General features: G+C 40.4%; 1 protein-coding gene across 4 annotated transcripts in view; it reads right to left on the bottom strand.

Moving 5' to 3' along the window:
• Positions 1-11,682: 11,682 nt before the first annotated feature.
• The window catches only part of SP140L (SP140 nuclear body protein like), a 59,807-nt gene continuing 55,849 nt past the window's right edge, over positions 11,683-15,640 (bottom strand). For 3 of the 4 annotated variants that reach the window (XM_046643715.1, XM_046643714.1, XM_046643713.1), the window contains 5 exons: positions 14,428-14,543; positions 13,627-13,735; positions 13,245-13,322; positions 12,905-13,021; positions 11,683-12,090 (listed from right to left, as the gene is read on the bottom strand). In XM_046643715.1, coding sequence (XP_046499671.1) covers positions 12,019-12,090; positions 12,905-13,021; positions 13,245-13,322; positions 13,627-13,735; positions 14,428-14,543 — 492 coding nt within the window. In that variant the 3' untranslated portion in view covers positions 11,683-12,018. The remainder of the gene's footprint in view (positions 12,091-12,904; positions 13,022-13,244; positions 13,323-13,626; positions 13,736-14,427; positions 14,544-15,640) is intronic. The other variant, XM_046643716.1, reaches the window with a different exon arrangement.

Raw genomic sequence — 15,640 nt, forward strand, 5'->3', positions numbered from 1 at the left:
TTTATCCATTGATGTAAGTGGGGTGTTGAGATCCTCTGCTATTATTGTGCTGCTGTTAATTCCTCCTTTTAGGCCAGTTAATAGTTACTTTATGTACTTTGGTACTCCCGTGTTAGGAACATATATTTATAAGCGTTATGTCCTCTTGGTGGAGTGTCCCTTTTGTCATTATATACTGCCTCTCTTTGTTTCTCATTGCCTTTTTTATCTCAAAGTCTACTGTGTCTAATATAAGTGTGGCAACACCAGCTTTGTTGTGTGTGCCCTTAACTTGGAGTATTTTTTTTGTCTCTTCACTCTGAGCTAGTGTTTGTCTTTGGAGGGGAGATATGTTTCCTGGAGGCAGCATATTGTTGAGTCTTGTTTTTTAATCCATCCAGCCACTCTGTGTCTTTTGAGAGGAGAATCCAACTTATGTGCATTTAGAGTGATTATTGATATATGGGGGCTTGATATTGACATTTTATCTCGTTTCCTAGTTCTGTAGTTCCCTTGTTTCTCGTCCCATGTATTTCTGACTGTCAATTCAGTTTGGTGATTCTCTTAGATGGTTTTCTAAGGTTTCTCTTCATTTATCATTTGTGTCTCTGTTCTGATTTTTTTTTTAGTGGTTACCATGAGGTTTATATAAAAGATCTCGTAGATGAGATAGTCCATTTTCTGATAGCCTCTTATTTCCTTAGTCTATGCAGTTTCCATTCCTTTCCTCTTCCCTCTCTAAGTTATTGTCACAACTTATTCCATTTTGTGTTGTGAGTTTGTGATTAAAATGAAGTGATTATAGTTATTTTTTAAATTTTTTTAATCTGAGTTCATAATAGTTTACATCATTGACAGATTTCAGATGTACATTATTTCTTGTCTGTCACCACATAACTTGCTTAGCATAATTCCCTCTAGGTCCATCCATGTTGTTGAAAATGGGATAATTTTTTATTTTTTACTGCCGAGTAGTATTCCATTGTATGTATATACCACATCTTCTTTATCCAATCATCGGTTGATGGGCACTTGGATTGTTTCCATGTCTTGGCTATTGTGAACAATACTGAAATAAACATAGGGGTACATGTGTTACTTTGGATTGTTGATTTCAAGTTGTTTGGGTAGATACCCAGTAGTGGGAAAGCTGGGTCATATGATATTTCTATTTTTAGTTTTTTGAGGAATCTCCATACTGTTTTGCATAGTGGCTGCACCAGTTTGCATTCCCACCAGCAGTGTATGAGGGTTCCCTTTTCTCCAAACCCTCTCCAACATTTGTTATTTTTAGTCTTAGTGATTATAGCCAGTTTAATAGGCATAAGGTGGTATCTTAGTGTAGTTTTGATTTGCATTTCCCTGATGATTAGTGATGTTGAACATCTTTTCATGTGTTTATTGGCCATCTGTATATCTTCTTTGGAAAAATGTCTGTTCATACCCTCTGCCCTTTTCTTGATCAGGCTGTTTATTTTTTTGTTGTTCAGTTGTGTGAGTTCCTTATATATTATAGAGATTAACCCCTTATTGGATATATGATTTGCAAATATTTTCTCCCAATTGGTGGTTTTTCTTTTGGCTTTGATCCTAGTTTCTTTTGCCTTGCAGAAGCTATTTAGTCTAATGAACTCCCACTTGTTTATTTTTTTTTTTCCCCTTGTCTGAGAAGACATGCTATTTGAAAAGATCCTTTTAAGTTTGATGTCAAAGAGTGTACTACCTGTATTATCCTCCAGGAGTTTTATGGTTTCAGGACTTATCTTCAAGTCTTTGATCCATTTTGAGTTTATTTTTGTGTATGGCGTGAGATAATGGTCTACTTTCATTCTTTTGCATGTGGCTGTCCAGTTTTCCTAACACCATTTATTGAAGAGACTGTCTCTTTTCTCCATTGTATGTTCTTGGCACCTTTGTTGAAGATTAGCTGTCCGTATACGTGCGGTTTTATTTCTGGGCTTTCAGTTCTGTTCCATTGATCTCTGTGCCTATTTTTGTACCAGTACCATGATGTTTTGATCACTATGGCTTTGTAGTACATTTTGAAGTCAGGGATTGTGATGCCTCCAGCTTTGTTCTTTTTTCTCAGTATTGCTTTAGCAATTCGGGGTATTTGGTGCCCCATATGAATTTTAGGATTTTTCATTCTATTTCTGTGAAGAATGTCATGGGGATTCTAATTGGGATTGCATTGAATCTGTAGATTGCTTTGGGTAGTATGGACATTTTAACTATGTTTATTCTTCCAATCCACGTGCATGGAATCTCGTTCAATCTCTTTATGTCATTATCTATTTCTTTGAATAATGTCCTATAGTTTTCATTGTATAAGTCCTTCACCTCCTTAGTTAAATTTATTCCTAGGTACTTTATTCTTTTTTGCTGTGATGGTAAATGGAATTGTATTCTTGAGTTCTCTTTCTGTAAGTTCATTATTAGAGTAGAGAAATGTAATTGATTTTTGTAAGTTGATTTTGTACCCTGCAACTTTACTGTAGTTGTTAATTATTTCTAATAGTTTTCCAGTGGATTCTTTAGGGTTTTCTACATATAAAAGCACGTCATCTGCAAACAGTGGGAGTTTCACTTCTTCACTCCCTATTTGGATTCCTTTTATTCCTTTCTCTTGCCTAATTGCTCTGGCCAAAACCTCCAGTACTATGTTGAATAAGAGTGGTGCTAGTGAGCATCCTTGTCTTGTTCCAGTTCTCTGAGAGATGACGTTCAGTTTTTCCCCTTGAGTATGATGTTGGCTGTGGGTTTGTCATATATGGCCCTTGTTATGTAGAGATAATTTCCTTCTATCCTCATTTTGTTAACAGGTTTTTTTTTTTTTTTTATCACAAATGGCTGTTGTATCCTCTCAAATGCTTTCTTTGCATCTATTGAGATGATCATGTGGATTTTATTCCTCATTTTGTTAACATGGTGTATCACATTGATTGATTTGAGGATGTTGAACCATCCCTGTGTCCCTGGTATAAATCCCACTTGATCATGATGTATGATCTTTTTGTTGTACTGCTGTATTCAGGTTGCCAATGTTTTGTTGAGGATTTTTGCATCTATGTTCATCAATGATATTGGCCTGTAGTTTTCCTTTTTTGTGTTGTCCTTATCAGGCTTTGGTATTAGAGTGATGTTGGCCTTTTAGGATGTGTTAGGAAGCATTCCATCTTCCCTAATTTTTTGGAATAGCTTGAGAAGGATAGGTATTAAATCCTTTCTGAAAGTTTGGTAGAATTCCCCAGGGAAGCCTCTGGTCCTGGGCTTTTATTCTTTGGGATGCTTTTGATTACTGTTTTGATCTCTTTACTTGTGATTGGTCTATCCAGATTCTCTATTTCTTCTTGATTCAGTTTTGGGAGGTTGTAAGAGTCTAAGAATTTGTCCATTTCCTCTAAATTGTCCATTTTGTTGACATATCATTTTTCATAGTATTCTCTTATAATCCATTGTATTTCTGTGGTATCCGTTGTTATTTCTCCTCTTTCATTTCTAATTTTATTTATCTGAGCTTTCTCTCTTTTTTTCTTTATAAGTCTGGCTAGGGGTTTGTCAATTTTATTTATCTTCTCAAAGAATCAGCTCTTTGTTTCACTGATCCCTTCTACTGCCTTTTTTTTGTCTCAATGGCCTTTATTTCTGCTCTGATTTTTATTATTTCTATCCTTCTGCTGATGTTGTGCTTTGTTTGTTCCTCTTTTCGAATTCAATTATGTGTTGTTTGAGATTGCTTATTTGGGACTTTTCTTGTTTGTTAAGGTGAGCCTGTATTGCAATGAATTTCCCTCTTAATATTGCTTTCGCTGCATCCCATGTGCGTTTGTATGGTATGTTTTCAATTTCGTTTGTCTCCAGATATTTTTTGATTTCTCCTTTAATTTCTTCAATGATCCATTGCTTGTTCAATAGCGTGTTGTTTAGTTTCCACATCTTTGTCCCTTGCTCATCTTTTTTCTTGTAATTAATTTCTAGCTTTATAGCACTGTGATCAGCAAAGATGCTTGTTATTATTTCAATCTTCTTAAATTTATTGAGGCTTGCCTTGTTTCGAACGTATGGTCTATCCTTGAGAATGTTCTGTGCGTACTTGAGAAGAATGTGTATTCTGCTGTTTTTGGATGGAGTGTTCTATATATGTCTATTAAGTTCAACTGGTCAAGGTTTCATTTAATTCCACTGTTTCCTTGTTGATTTTCTGTCTGGATGATCTGTCCATTGATGTGAGTGGAGTGTTGAGGTCCCCTACTATTATTGTATTATTATTAACATCTTCTTTTAGGTTTGTTAATAGTTGCTTTATGTACTTTGGTGCTTCTGTGTTGGGTGCATAGCTATTCATAAGTGTTATTTCTTTTTGATGGAAGGTCCCTTTGATCATTATATACTGCCCCTCTTTACCTGTCTTATCTTGAAGTCCACTTTGTCTGATATAAGTATTGCAACACCTGCTTTCTTTTGGTTGCTGTTAGCTTGGAGTATCATCTTCCATCCCTTCACTCTGAGCCTGTGTTTGTCATTGGAGCTGAGATGTGTTTCCTGGAGGCAGCATATTGTTGACTCTAGTTCTTTAATCCATCTCACCACTCTGTGTCTTTTTATTGGAGAATTCAATCCATTTACATTTAGGGTAATTATTGATATATGAGGGCTTAATGCTGCCATTTTATCACTCGTTTTCCAGTTCTCTTGCATTTCCTTTGTTTCTTGTCCTGTGTATTTTGGTCTACCAGTCGAGTTATATAGGTTTTTATGTTGTGTTTCTTTGTTTTATCCTTATTTATTATTTGTGTCTCTGTTCAGCTTTTTTGTTTAGTGGTTACCATGAGGTTTGTATTCAAAATCTCATGGATAAGATAGTCCCTTTTCTGATGGCCTCTTATTTCCTTAGACTAAACCGATTCAGTCCCTTTCCTCTTCCCCTCCTATCTTTTTCTCACATCTTAGTCTATCCTGTGTTGTGAGTTTGTGCTTAAAATGACAAGATTATCTTTGTTTTTGGTGTTTTCCTTCCCTTTGCCTTTAATGCTATAGTTGGTATTTGCTATCCTGTTCTGATTCTGTCTACATATTTATCTTCTTACTCTGTGCTTTGTAATCCCTTTCTCCATTTTTTTTTTTTTCAGGTAGGAGGGCCTTCTTGAAGATTTCTTGCAAGGGGGATCTCATGGCTACGAACTCCCTTAGCTTACGTTTTTCTGGGAAAGTTTTTATTTGTCCATCATATCTGAAGGATATTTTTGCTGGATAGAATATTCTTGGCTGAAAGTTTTTGTTCTTCAAAGATTTGAATATGTTATTCCAGTCTCTCCTAGCCTGTAAGTTTTCTGTAGAGAAATCCACTGAAAGCCTGATAGGGGTTCCTTTGTAGGTTATTTTCTTCTGCCTTGCTGCCCTTAGTATTCTTTCTTTGTCATTGACTTCTGCTAGTTTCACTACTATATGCCTCGCAGTAGGTCTTTTTACATTGACATATTTAGGAGATCTGGTAGCTTCTTTCACATGGATTTCCATCTTTTTCCTTAGTTTTTGAAAGTTCTCTGCTATTATTTCACTGAATGAGCTTTCTGCTCCATTCTCCTTTTCTTCTCCTTCTTGAATACCTATAATTCTTATGTTGCATTTCCTAATTGAGTTGGATATTTCTTGGAGACTTTATTCATTTCTTTTTAGTCTTAGTTCTCTTTCCTCCACTATCTGGAGCATTTCAACATGTCTATCTTTGACTATGCTGATACACTCCTCTATGATGTCCGCTTGAGTGTTCAGGGAATCCATATTTTCCTTTATTTCTTCCATTATGTCTTTCATCTCTAATACTTCTGATTGCTTCTTCTTTATAGTTTCAATCTCTTTTGTGAAGTAGCTCCTGAACTCATTGAATTGTTCCTCTACATCTTCTCTTAATTCATTGAGTTTTTTGATGATAGTTATTTTGAATTATTTGTCACTTAGATTACATATTTCTGTGTCCTCAGGACTGCTTTCTGAGTTCTTGTCATTTTCTCTCGTCTGGAGATCTAATATAATGTTTGTTATTGCTAGAGGGAGTGGCTCTGTTTTTTCCACATCCTGGTGTTATTTGGTCACAGTTACTGCTTATTGCCTCGGGTGTGGGTCAAGAGCTGTGTATTCTGAGCCCTCTGCATTCTGCCGAGATCCTAGGCACTGGAGCTGCTGGGCAGGTGAGGAGAGGGGTGCTTTCTCCTGTGTGCTTTCAGGTTTTCTTGCTGTGTTCTTGCTATCTGCTCTCCTGGGGTGTTGGCTTGATGAGGTCACCCCCTCCCCAAAGCTTTTGCCTTGGCAGAGGGCTTCCCTCCAGGTTGCAAGGGTCCTCAGGGGATCCTTGATGTTTCCATGAAGGAATGTCCCCTTGCCCATTCCTTCCCTCTCTGAGTTTTCTCTTACCATTCCACTTCTTCCAAGGGGGGCTCCAGCCTCTCCACCCTCTGTTGTTCGGCTGTGTGGTCTCTCCTAGGTTTTTTTTGTTCTGTTTCGATGTCCTCTGTTGGAGTATGAATGTCCTTTTTGTTGTATTTTGGAGGGGAGAGATTACCTGGAGAACTTACTCTGCCATGATGCTGATTATAGTTATTTTTGATGCTTTCCTTCCTTTTGCCCTTAATGTTATAATTAAGTATTCACTAAACTGTTCTGATAGAGAGCTGTGATTTTCTGATTTTGTCTATTTATCTCCTTGCTCAAGGCTTTGTCAACTCTTTCTTTTCTCTTTTTCAGGTATGAGGGTCTTCTTGATCATTTTTTGTAGTGAGGGAGGTCTTGTGTTGATGAACTCCCTCAGCTTTTGTTTATCTGGGAAAGCTTTTATTTCTCCAGTGAAGGATAGCTTTTCTGGAATATTCTTGGATGAAAGTTTTTGTCTTCAGAATTTATTATTCTACTCTCTCATAGCCTGTAAGGTTTCTGCTGAAAAGTCCACTGAGAGCCTGATAGGGGTTATTTAGTAGGTTATTTTCTTCTACTTTGCTGCCCATAATGTTTTCTTTGTCATCAACTTTTGCTGGTTTTACTGATATACGCCTTGGAGACGGTCTTTTTGCATTGGTGTAATTAGGAGTTCTATTAGCTTCATTTACATAAAATTCCAGCTCCTTCTCCAGGTTTGGGAAGTTCTCAGCCATTATTTCTTTGAACAAACCCTCTCTTTTCTCCCTCCCATCTCCCTCTGGAATGTCTATAATCCTTATGTTGCAGTTCCTAATTGAGTCAGATATTTCTCAGAGAATTTCTTCCTTTCTTTTTAGCCTTTGTTCTCTCTCCTCCTCCATCTGAAGCATTTCTATATTTCTGTCTTCTAAATTGCTAATTCTGTCTTCCATAAGATCAGCTCTGCTTTTTAAGGATTCCAGATTTTTCTTTATCTCATTCATTATGTTTTTCATCTCCACCATTTCTGATTTTTTTTATGGTTTCAATCTCTTTTATGAAGAACTCCCTCTGTTCATTAACTTTATTCCTCAGTTCATTGAACTGTCTTTCTGAGTTTTCTTGTAGCTCATTGAGTGTCTTTAGGATAACTGTTTTTACTTCTCTCTCATTGAGATTGTAAATTTCTGTGACTTCAGGATTGATTTCTGGGTCATTGTCATTTTCCTTCTGGTCTGGAGTGTTAATACACTTCATGCTATTTGATGGAGTAGACTTTTGCCATTGTATTTTAGTAGAATCTGGTTGCAGATTCCACCTGTCACCACTGGGGGTAGGGCAGGAGCTGTTTTCTGAGCCTGCTGCAACAACTGGCAGTTGTGCCTGTCCATTGGAAGCTGTGCCAAGAGGGCCTGTCTGCATTTGCCCTCTGGCTGCCACTGCTTTACACATGTATGTACAGGCACTCTGTCAGGTGTCACCTGCTCTGGCTGACTACCTGAGCTGGTGTGCAAGGTAGGAGGGGTTCTTTCTTTGGCATGCTTGATTCTGCACACTCCTGCTCTGCACTCACTGTCTGGCTGTGTGGGCTGCTCAGCTTGGTGGGGATGCCCCCACGATTGCTTAGCTGCCTTGGTGTGGCGTGTCCCTACAGGTTGGGAGGCAACTCTGAGAGTGAGAGTGTTCCCATAGAGGGCTGCCGTTTCCCCCTTCTCTCAGAGTTGCATGGCCAACATGCAAGTCTGGTGCCCTAGATTGCTGCCTGCTGCCACTGGGGGAGAGAGAGGAGATCTGCTTACCTCCTTTCACCACCTCCCAGAGGGGTCCAGCACCCCTACTTTTAGACATATGGCTGTGTGGATCTCTCAGATGTCTATTGAGTTGTGTGAATATCATCTGTTGGTTTGTGAATGCCCTTTTCATTGTATCTTAGGGGGACAGACTAAAGGAAAAGCTCACTCTGCCATGATGCAGATGTCTCTCTCCTTGGATCTTGTTTTTTAAATCAATTCTATGTCTTTTGTTTGGAGAATTTAATCCATTTATGGTTAAAGTAATTACAATAGGTAAGAACTTACTATTGCCATTTTGTGAATTCTTTTCTGACTGTTCATACATACTTTGTTGCTTGATTCCTCTCTTGCTGTCTTTCTTTGTGATTTGATGACTTGTGGCAGTAGGCTTTGACTCATTTATCATAATCTTTTGTATATCTACTACAGATTTTTCCTTTGTGGTAACCATGAGACTTACACAAAATATATTTATAATTCCTATTTTAAGCTGGTAACAACTTAACTTCAAAAGTGATATAAGAAAATTTTTATCTATTGAAGAATATGGAAAAGCCATTCTAGTTTGCCCTAAATTTTATTGGAACCAAAGAAGCCTGACTTATGGCTTGTCAAACATATATTATACATCTCCTTTAGTCATTACCTTAAAGTAAAGAATATACTCTTTGAAGATAAGAATTAATGCCATCCTCCTTATTACACCAGTACTCTTTGAAGATGTCTCCTTCCCATGATGCCAGGGTCATGTTGACCCACTGTGTATGTACTAATCTGTGACAAACATCTCCTTGAACCCCTGAAGAAATGTACCCCTGTCTTATTTGGTATACGCATCTTTGTTTAGAAATGATATATAACTGTGCTTAAAATTGCTCTTCCCTGGAGTGCTTTCTTACCCTGAGAAGGCTGTGAATCCTGGGCTACAGTCCTCAGTTTGGCTCAAATAGAACTCTGTTATTTACTATAGAATGATTATTGATTATTTGCATCAATGATAGTATAACATACTTTTACTTCTTTCCCTCTCACGTTTAAAATTTACATATTTTTAATTTTGTGTATCCAATGACAAGTTGTATTTATGGCTATTTTTAATACATTTTTTTTAACTTTTAAAGTGGAGCTGTAGTGACTTACATACCACCATTACAATATCAGAGAATCTGACTTTGACTGTATATTAACCATCACCAGTGAGTTTTCACATTCTTGTTTTTACGATGTTAATTAGCATCCTTTCATTTCAGCTTGAAGAACACTCTTCAGCATTTTAAAAAATTTTTTATTGAGTTAATGACAGGTTACAATCTTGTGAAATTTCAGTTGTACATTATTGTCTGTCATTCGTGTTGTAGCCATGAACCACCTAGCTTCTGCAGAAGCCAGACTGCTGAATCAAATGGAGATGTAATAGGGATTACAACCCCAGCATTCTTAAATCTTTGCAGATGGCACTAATCTCTGTTATTCCCTCACTCCCCAGGAATACAACATGGCTTTCAACTTACTATTTTCACCATGGGAAACTCCAGTTTTAGGGCTTTTCACTTGGCCTTTCCTAAGGTGGTCATTGTTATTTCATAGGTTAAGGAACACTAGGTTAAAGAACCAGTTTGGCCAACTGCTGTGTGTGTCCAGAATATACATTCAGGAACTGGAGAAATGATTGCTGGCTGGCTTTGTGGATCGAATGGACTCACTTTTAGGCAAGACAGTGCTTGACCTCCATACACTGTACTCTAACAGGGGCCATGATGGTGCTTTGGGTCTCCAGGTATTAGCATCAGCTCAGATACTATATCAACAATCCTTACAAGATCTGTGTATTTTCCTTTGTCTGACATATGGTTACTTGAATAAATATCCATAGGTTTCTTTGGTGAAGAACTGAGGGAATCACCACTATGTAAATTTGCAAAGTTCTTTCTTATTAATCCTGCCCTCATTTCAATCAGCAGGTTCTAGGTCTACGAAATGGTTGTGGTCTGGAACCAGGCAAAGGATCATCAGTTTTTATTGGGGTAGCTGATCTCAGCCATCTGCCCATCTATTTTTAATCTCTTTTGGTGATATTTTGAGGCAATATTCTTGTTGGCTGCGCATGTGTTTTGCCTGTAAGAACGCTGTGTCCTATTAGCTATCTCCATAGACATCCATGGACGAGGTCGCCCTGGCTGTCATTCTAACCTTGCTGCCCATTACAGAAATTATTTTATCTTGTTCTGACGGTTAAATGCTGCCACCTGGCTCCTGTTACTCTGGAATCCTATCATTTCCATTGTGACTAGGGAATCCAGTTTTGTAAAACATTCCTACATTATTCTGACTTACGGAGGACAGCTCCCACTGAGCATCTCAAGGATGCTGGTGCCCCCTCAGCAGTATGTTCCTTATCACCTTATTAAGTTAGCATCTCTGAAGCCTCCTGAGGAACATAATCACCTGATGGGTGGGTTTTCCAGCTGTGGAGAGTAGAGCCATGCCAACTTTCCTAGGTGTTCAGATCCCATTTTTCCATAGTCTGCCCTGGCACATGAAGTATCTCTACTTTCACTTCATCTAATGTGTACTGTGGCTTATACCAAGCCTTTAAGAGCCACCCAGGGGCATATTAGAGTCATAATCTTTGGCCCTTGCCAGCATAATTAAACTCTGTGGCACAGGAGAGTGCACCTGTATCGACAATTCTCTTTTCCAGTTTCACATTCCACCTTACTCCATCCAGGATCACTCCCAGACACAATCTCCTGGATCCTGCGGATATATGTTGGCCAGTCCTGCAGCTCCATTGCCGTAAAAGCTTTGTTCAGCTAGCAGGACAACCCAGAACTTGCCCAGCTGGGTCATGCTGAGAGAACCCTGTGTAGTCTTCATTCAAGCAAGATGGTTGGGAGGGTAGGGGTCTGTCTTCCAACAAGGGGTAGGAGTTCTCTTCTGCAGGCCCAGTGGGTTCAAGGGGATCTGGAGTTCAGAGTTCTCATGTGCATCTGCATAGAAAGCCCCCATTCTGAGTTTCAGACCTTCACTCCTTCTTTATTGGGGCCCTGACTTTCGCACAAGTGATCATCCTGAGCCTTGAATGCAGACATCTCTGAAACTATGCCATGCCTAAAATTAGGGCCTGTGCCAGGCCTTCATTACCGTCTGCCTTCTAGTTGTAGGTATGAAGGTCTCTTTGCTTTAGGAGGTGATTAATAGATTTAAGCCTGCCATTTACTCTTTTCAACACATTAGTGGCACTTAGCAACAGGCACCCAAATCCACAGTTCTTACAGTTACCATTTCTCCCTTTGTAAATGCCAGACAACTGCATCGGCTGCTATACCTCTTCCGCTTTATCTCATCCAGTTTCCTACAGGTGAAAGTTTGGCAACTGTACTGTTACAGCATCCCAGGACATCAGTATTCCACCTGTCACCATCTGCTAGACAGTGATCCAACTGCAGAGCCCCATCCTTAGGGCCTGCTTGTTAGGTCCGTTATCTTATGTTGGGTTCTCTAGAAGCAGAGGCTGAGGTAAAGTCTCTTAAGTAAGTGATTTATTGTGACAGTTCTCTTGGGAGAAGTGGGGGAAGCAAGATGTTATGGCGGGAAAAGGTAAGCAAGGATGTGGTGACAGCTGGAGACTAGCTCCAGCCTGATCCCGTGGGGAGCACAGGAACATGAGTCACACCACACGGTTGGTTCCACCTTGGGGCTGGGGCCCGGCTCCAATCCAGGGAGGAGTAACTTGCAGGTGAGGGTGGGTCCATTTGGCCAAAGGCAATATTCTGGGGAGGGGTGGCATCAGCAGCCAACCCTCACAGCAACTTGGGGATGAGAAGCCTGCCCAAAGGGGCACCACCAGCATCCACTACACCAGTGAACTGTTCTCATTTGCTTCCTGTATAGCAAACACTTCCTTGAAATTCTTCTCAAATTCAGCCTCCATTAGGCCAAAGTCATACAGAAAAAAAAAAGGAACAAAAAAAAAAAAGAAAAAATAATGAACTCCATTACCAGTTAGACAGCTTGCAATTGAGATTGATTAAGACTCTTGTCTTAAACACCCTAAGTTACATTAACCAGGTTAAGCTTAAAAACTCACACAGCTAAGAGTAACTTCTCTTTCCTAAGAGCATGATTATTTCACATCATTGGTCAGAAATGGAAAATCATTATCACACTTCGGGACTCTAACTTAATGGCTGGGTTATTTATTTTAGTGAGAGTTACAAAAGTAATCTGTGTTCTTTGTAACAATTCAAATAGTACAAAAATGTCTAAGTACAATCAGTGGTCTTCCTTTCCTTTAATTACTTCTATTCCCCTCAGCTGATCCCTGTTAACTATAGGGTCGATTCACATGCAACGGAATCTGGAGTTTGGGATTTCGCCAAGTTTCAGTGAATATATTTGGGGAGAGATAAGAAGCACAATATGACTCTTAGATGGAAATCCTCTTCCCCTTAGGTTTGGATTAGGCAGGACTTGACTGTTCTGTGCGCACCTGTCTCCTTTGCAGAGGAGAACGAGCTCTCAGGGGCCTGGGGTTCTGGCTGCAGAGATAGCTTCTGACTCAGTTACTCTACCACAGTGAACTTTTGTCCTTAATGGAAGAAGTCACTCACTTCCAGAACACTTGCTTGTGCAAACTTGTCATGGGAAGAAGGAAATTGTAAAATTTCCCAGCACCTGAAAATGAGGGCAGAGCAACTCAGTGGAAAGAAAATGAAATGGAAGCAGGGAGAGCCACCTACCTCGTAAGATGCCGTGTGGTTCTGAAAGATGAGGTGCAAGTCCTGCACAAACTCTTTTACTTGGGGGTAGCCCTGTTCATTTAGCTGCTTCTTGATTTTGTCCAAACCCATGAGTTCCTTTAGGTTTTGAAAAAAAATATCAATGGGAGAGTTACTAACATAGTTCAAAGTCTGCCTTCTGTGGATTCCTGTAAAATTCAGCAGAATTACATTGAGGTAAAGATAATGACAGCTGGTGTCCTCATTCCCATGAAATTCAGATAACAAATCCCACAGGAGCCTGTTTCAAGGTCAGGTATCATCACGGCAGCCTGTAATCACGGTTCGTGTTGTTACTTACATCATTATGTTGTGGTGTCTTTGCAAAAAGGGAGCTCTCTACACAGCAATAGATCTTCAAGAGGAGGAACTCACATTTCTGCAAAAGAAGGAGACTGTGAATGAAAAGCAACTTGGAGGGAATGAGCCCATATGAACGCCCAAGGGGAGGCATGGCCATACCAGTCTTTCAGAAGTTTCCTCAAGCATGTTTGGCTCTTGGAAACAGACAAGTATTAGCTGAGTCTTTTTTCTGTAAACAAGTTCTGGTGAGGTTTCAGAGTGGTTGAGGCATGGCTCCAAAGAGCAGGCTCCATGTGGATGCCTTTCCCCTTGCCCTTTATCTGTTTGACTTCTCACATGTGTGCAGAAAGGAGAAGCCTTGGAGTATGAATCTGACTCACCAACTGCTCCTCAGGCCCCATCTGCCTTGCCAGGACCTCAGATTCCCTGTGACACTGCTGGCTTCCTGAAGACATACTCATCCTGCAGAAGGTGCAACTCCACAGGATCCTGAGAGGTTGGGCATAAGTGAGCAAGGGTAAGGCCCCTGGAAACAGCCACTGTTCCTATGGCTGCCACTGTCCTTCTTTCAGGAATGGCCTATAGACACAGCTGGAGGATGAAGAGGACACTTCCCAGAGTTACTCACTTGGGGTCTGAGCCAATGACCCTCCTCCCATTGATGGATTAGCAGGGAGTCTGCGGGTGGAGAGTGGTGTCAGGGTGAGTGGTGGGCTCTCCTTTCCCCATCTGAGCTGCTAGGAGAACAAGGAGCCCTGCCTGCCAGGCCTGAGTTTCAGAAATTAGGCCTCAACTCCTGGGGGCCTCAGGCCTCCATCAGCCTGTTGAGAACATGGCAAAATGAAAGAACCTGGCCAGGTTTCCTGCCTTTTCAGAATAAGCACAGAACACACACAACTGAGATTTCCACCCCTGTGAACAGGAGTCCACACGGGAAAACTTCTAGTAGCATGCATGTTGGCAAAGGATCCAATCACCAGCCTTGGCATCCCCGAGGAGAGCAAAGAACATGACCCCCTGCTGCCAGCATCATTAAACAGCTCTCTGGATCACACTGCTGGACCTGTGCCTATGGCCCTGTTCTTTCCTCATCTAGACACAAGTAGGAACACAGCAGGGGGAGTGTGCATGGTAGGAAGAAGCATTACTAATAAGGATAGAGGGGGCTGCATCTCACGAACCTCTGAGTTTCCACAGGTGGGATGTGACAGTCCTCGTGAAAGGTTTTCAAACAACTATGGCAGCAGAACAGCCTTCCTTCATCCAAGCACACCGCACATTTATCTGTGTTTTCCAGCTAGAAGATAAAACAATGTCCGATCTCCTGTGAGATCCCAGAAGGCCAGCACTATGGGAATCTAGAACTCATTGCCTTTGTGTGAACCTGCCTGGACACTTATATGCTTCTCCCTGAGCTATGAAAGAACAGCGTGGAGTGGAGGTTTCAGAAGAAGAAATCGTGGTCTGCAGTGAAGTTCAGGAGGAGGGATCTGTCCATCAGACCAGAACACTTTTCCCTATAAAATCAGAGATTCTAACACAGAAAGACTAACAACAACAGGATGATTTTACTGGAATCTGAATAAGTTTATTACCTTGCAGATAAAACAAGTTCCTGAATAAAAGTGTTAAGTCCATTTGTCTACACCACAATAACTAAACTGACTCATGGAAGGATGATATATTGAGAATTTAATAAGATGGAATAAACTCCTAAGAAAGCACTGCATACTGTTTTCTTGGCTGTAGGCTCCCCAAGAGCTGAAGGGCCTGGTAGGAGTTTCTGGACTGTGGATTCTGTGCCTGGAGGGCTCCTGGGCCCGTGACAGTGCCTTCGGGTTGGAAAGACCCATGGGTACAGATGGGCAGGTGGGTGCCAGGGCGGATGGATCTCTTTGGCTCTAGGAGCCTGAGGGAAGATGTCCCATGACTTAGCCTGACATATAAGATGTGGAGGAGCCATCTCTGAATGGCCATGGAGTGTGGTGGTTGCTTTGTTCTATAGAAAGAATGGGGAGGCACTCCCCGAATCAACTGATACTGGATTTCTCACGAGTCTCAATATGTGAGGACTTTAACCAGGTTTAATTTCATTTAGAGAAGATAAAACTTGACAGTATTTGCATCCAAATCTTGTAGAATAACTCCTAATCATTAAAACCAAGAGAATTTGTAGATCAAATATAAAGAGACCAGTACAGATATACTCTATTGTACACAAATACATGTGTATTCATGACAAAGAACTGGTCTGTGACTGAGCCCTTTGTCATGCAAGGAAAAGATGGAATAAGGACCAAAATTAAACTCAATATTATGTGCTACCTTGACATTTGGTAAAATTGAGAGGGCCACGAATGACCTTTTTAACAAGATTAGGCTCTTAATTCTTTG

The sequence above is a fragment of the Equus quagga genome, chromosome 17 (assembly GCF_021613505.1).
Source record: "Equus quagga isolate Etosha38 chromosome 17, UCLA_HA_Equagga_1.0, whole genome shotgun sequence".
In the NCBI taxonomy this organism is placed as follows: domain Eukaryota; kingdom Metazoa; phylum Chordata; class Mammalia; order Perissodactyla; family Equidae; genus Equus; species Equus quagga.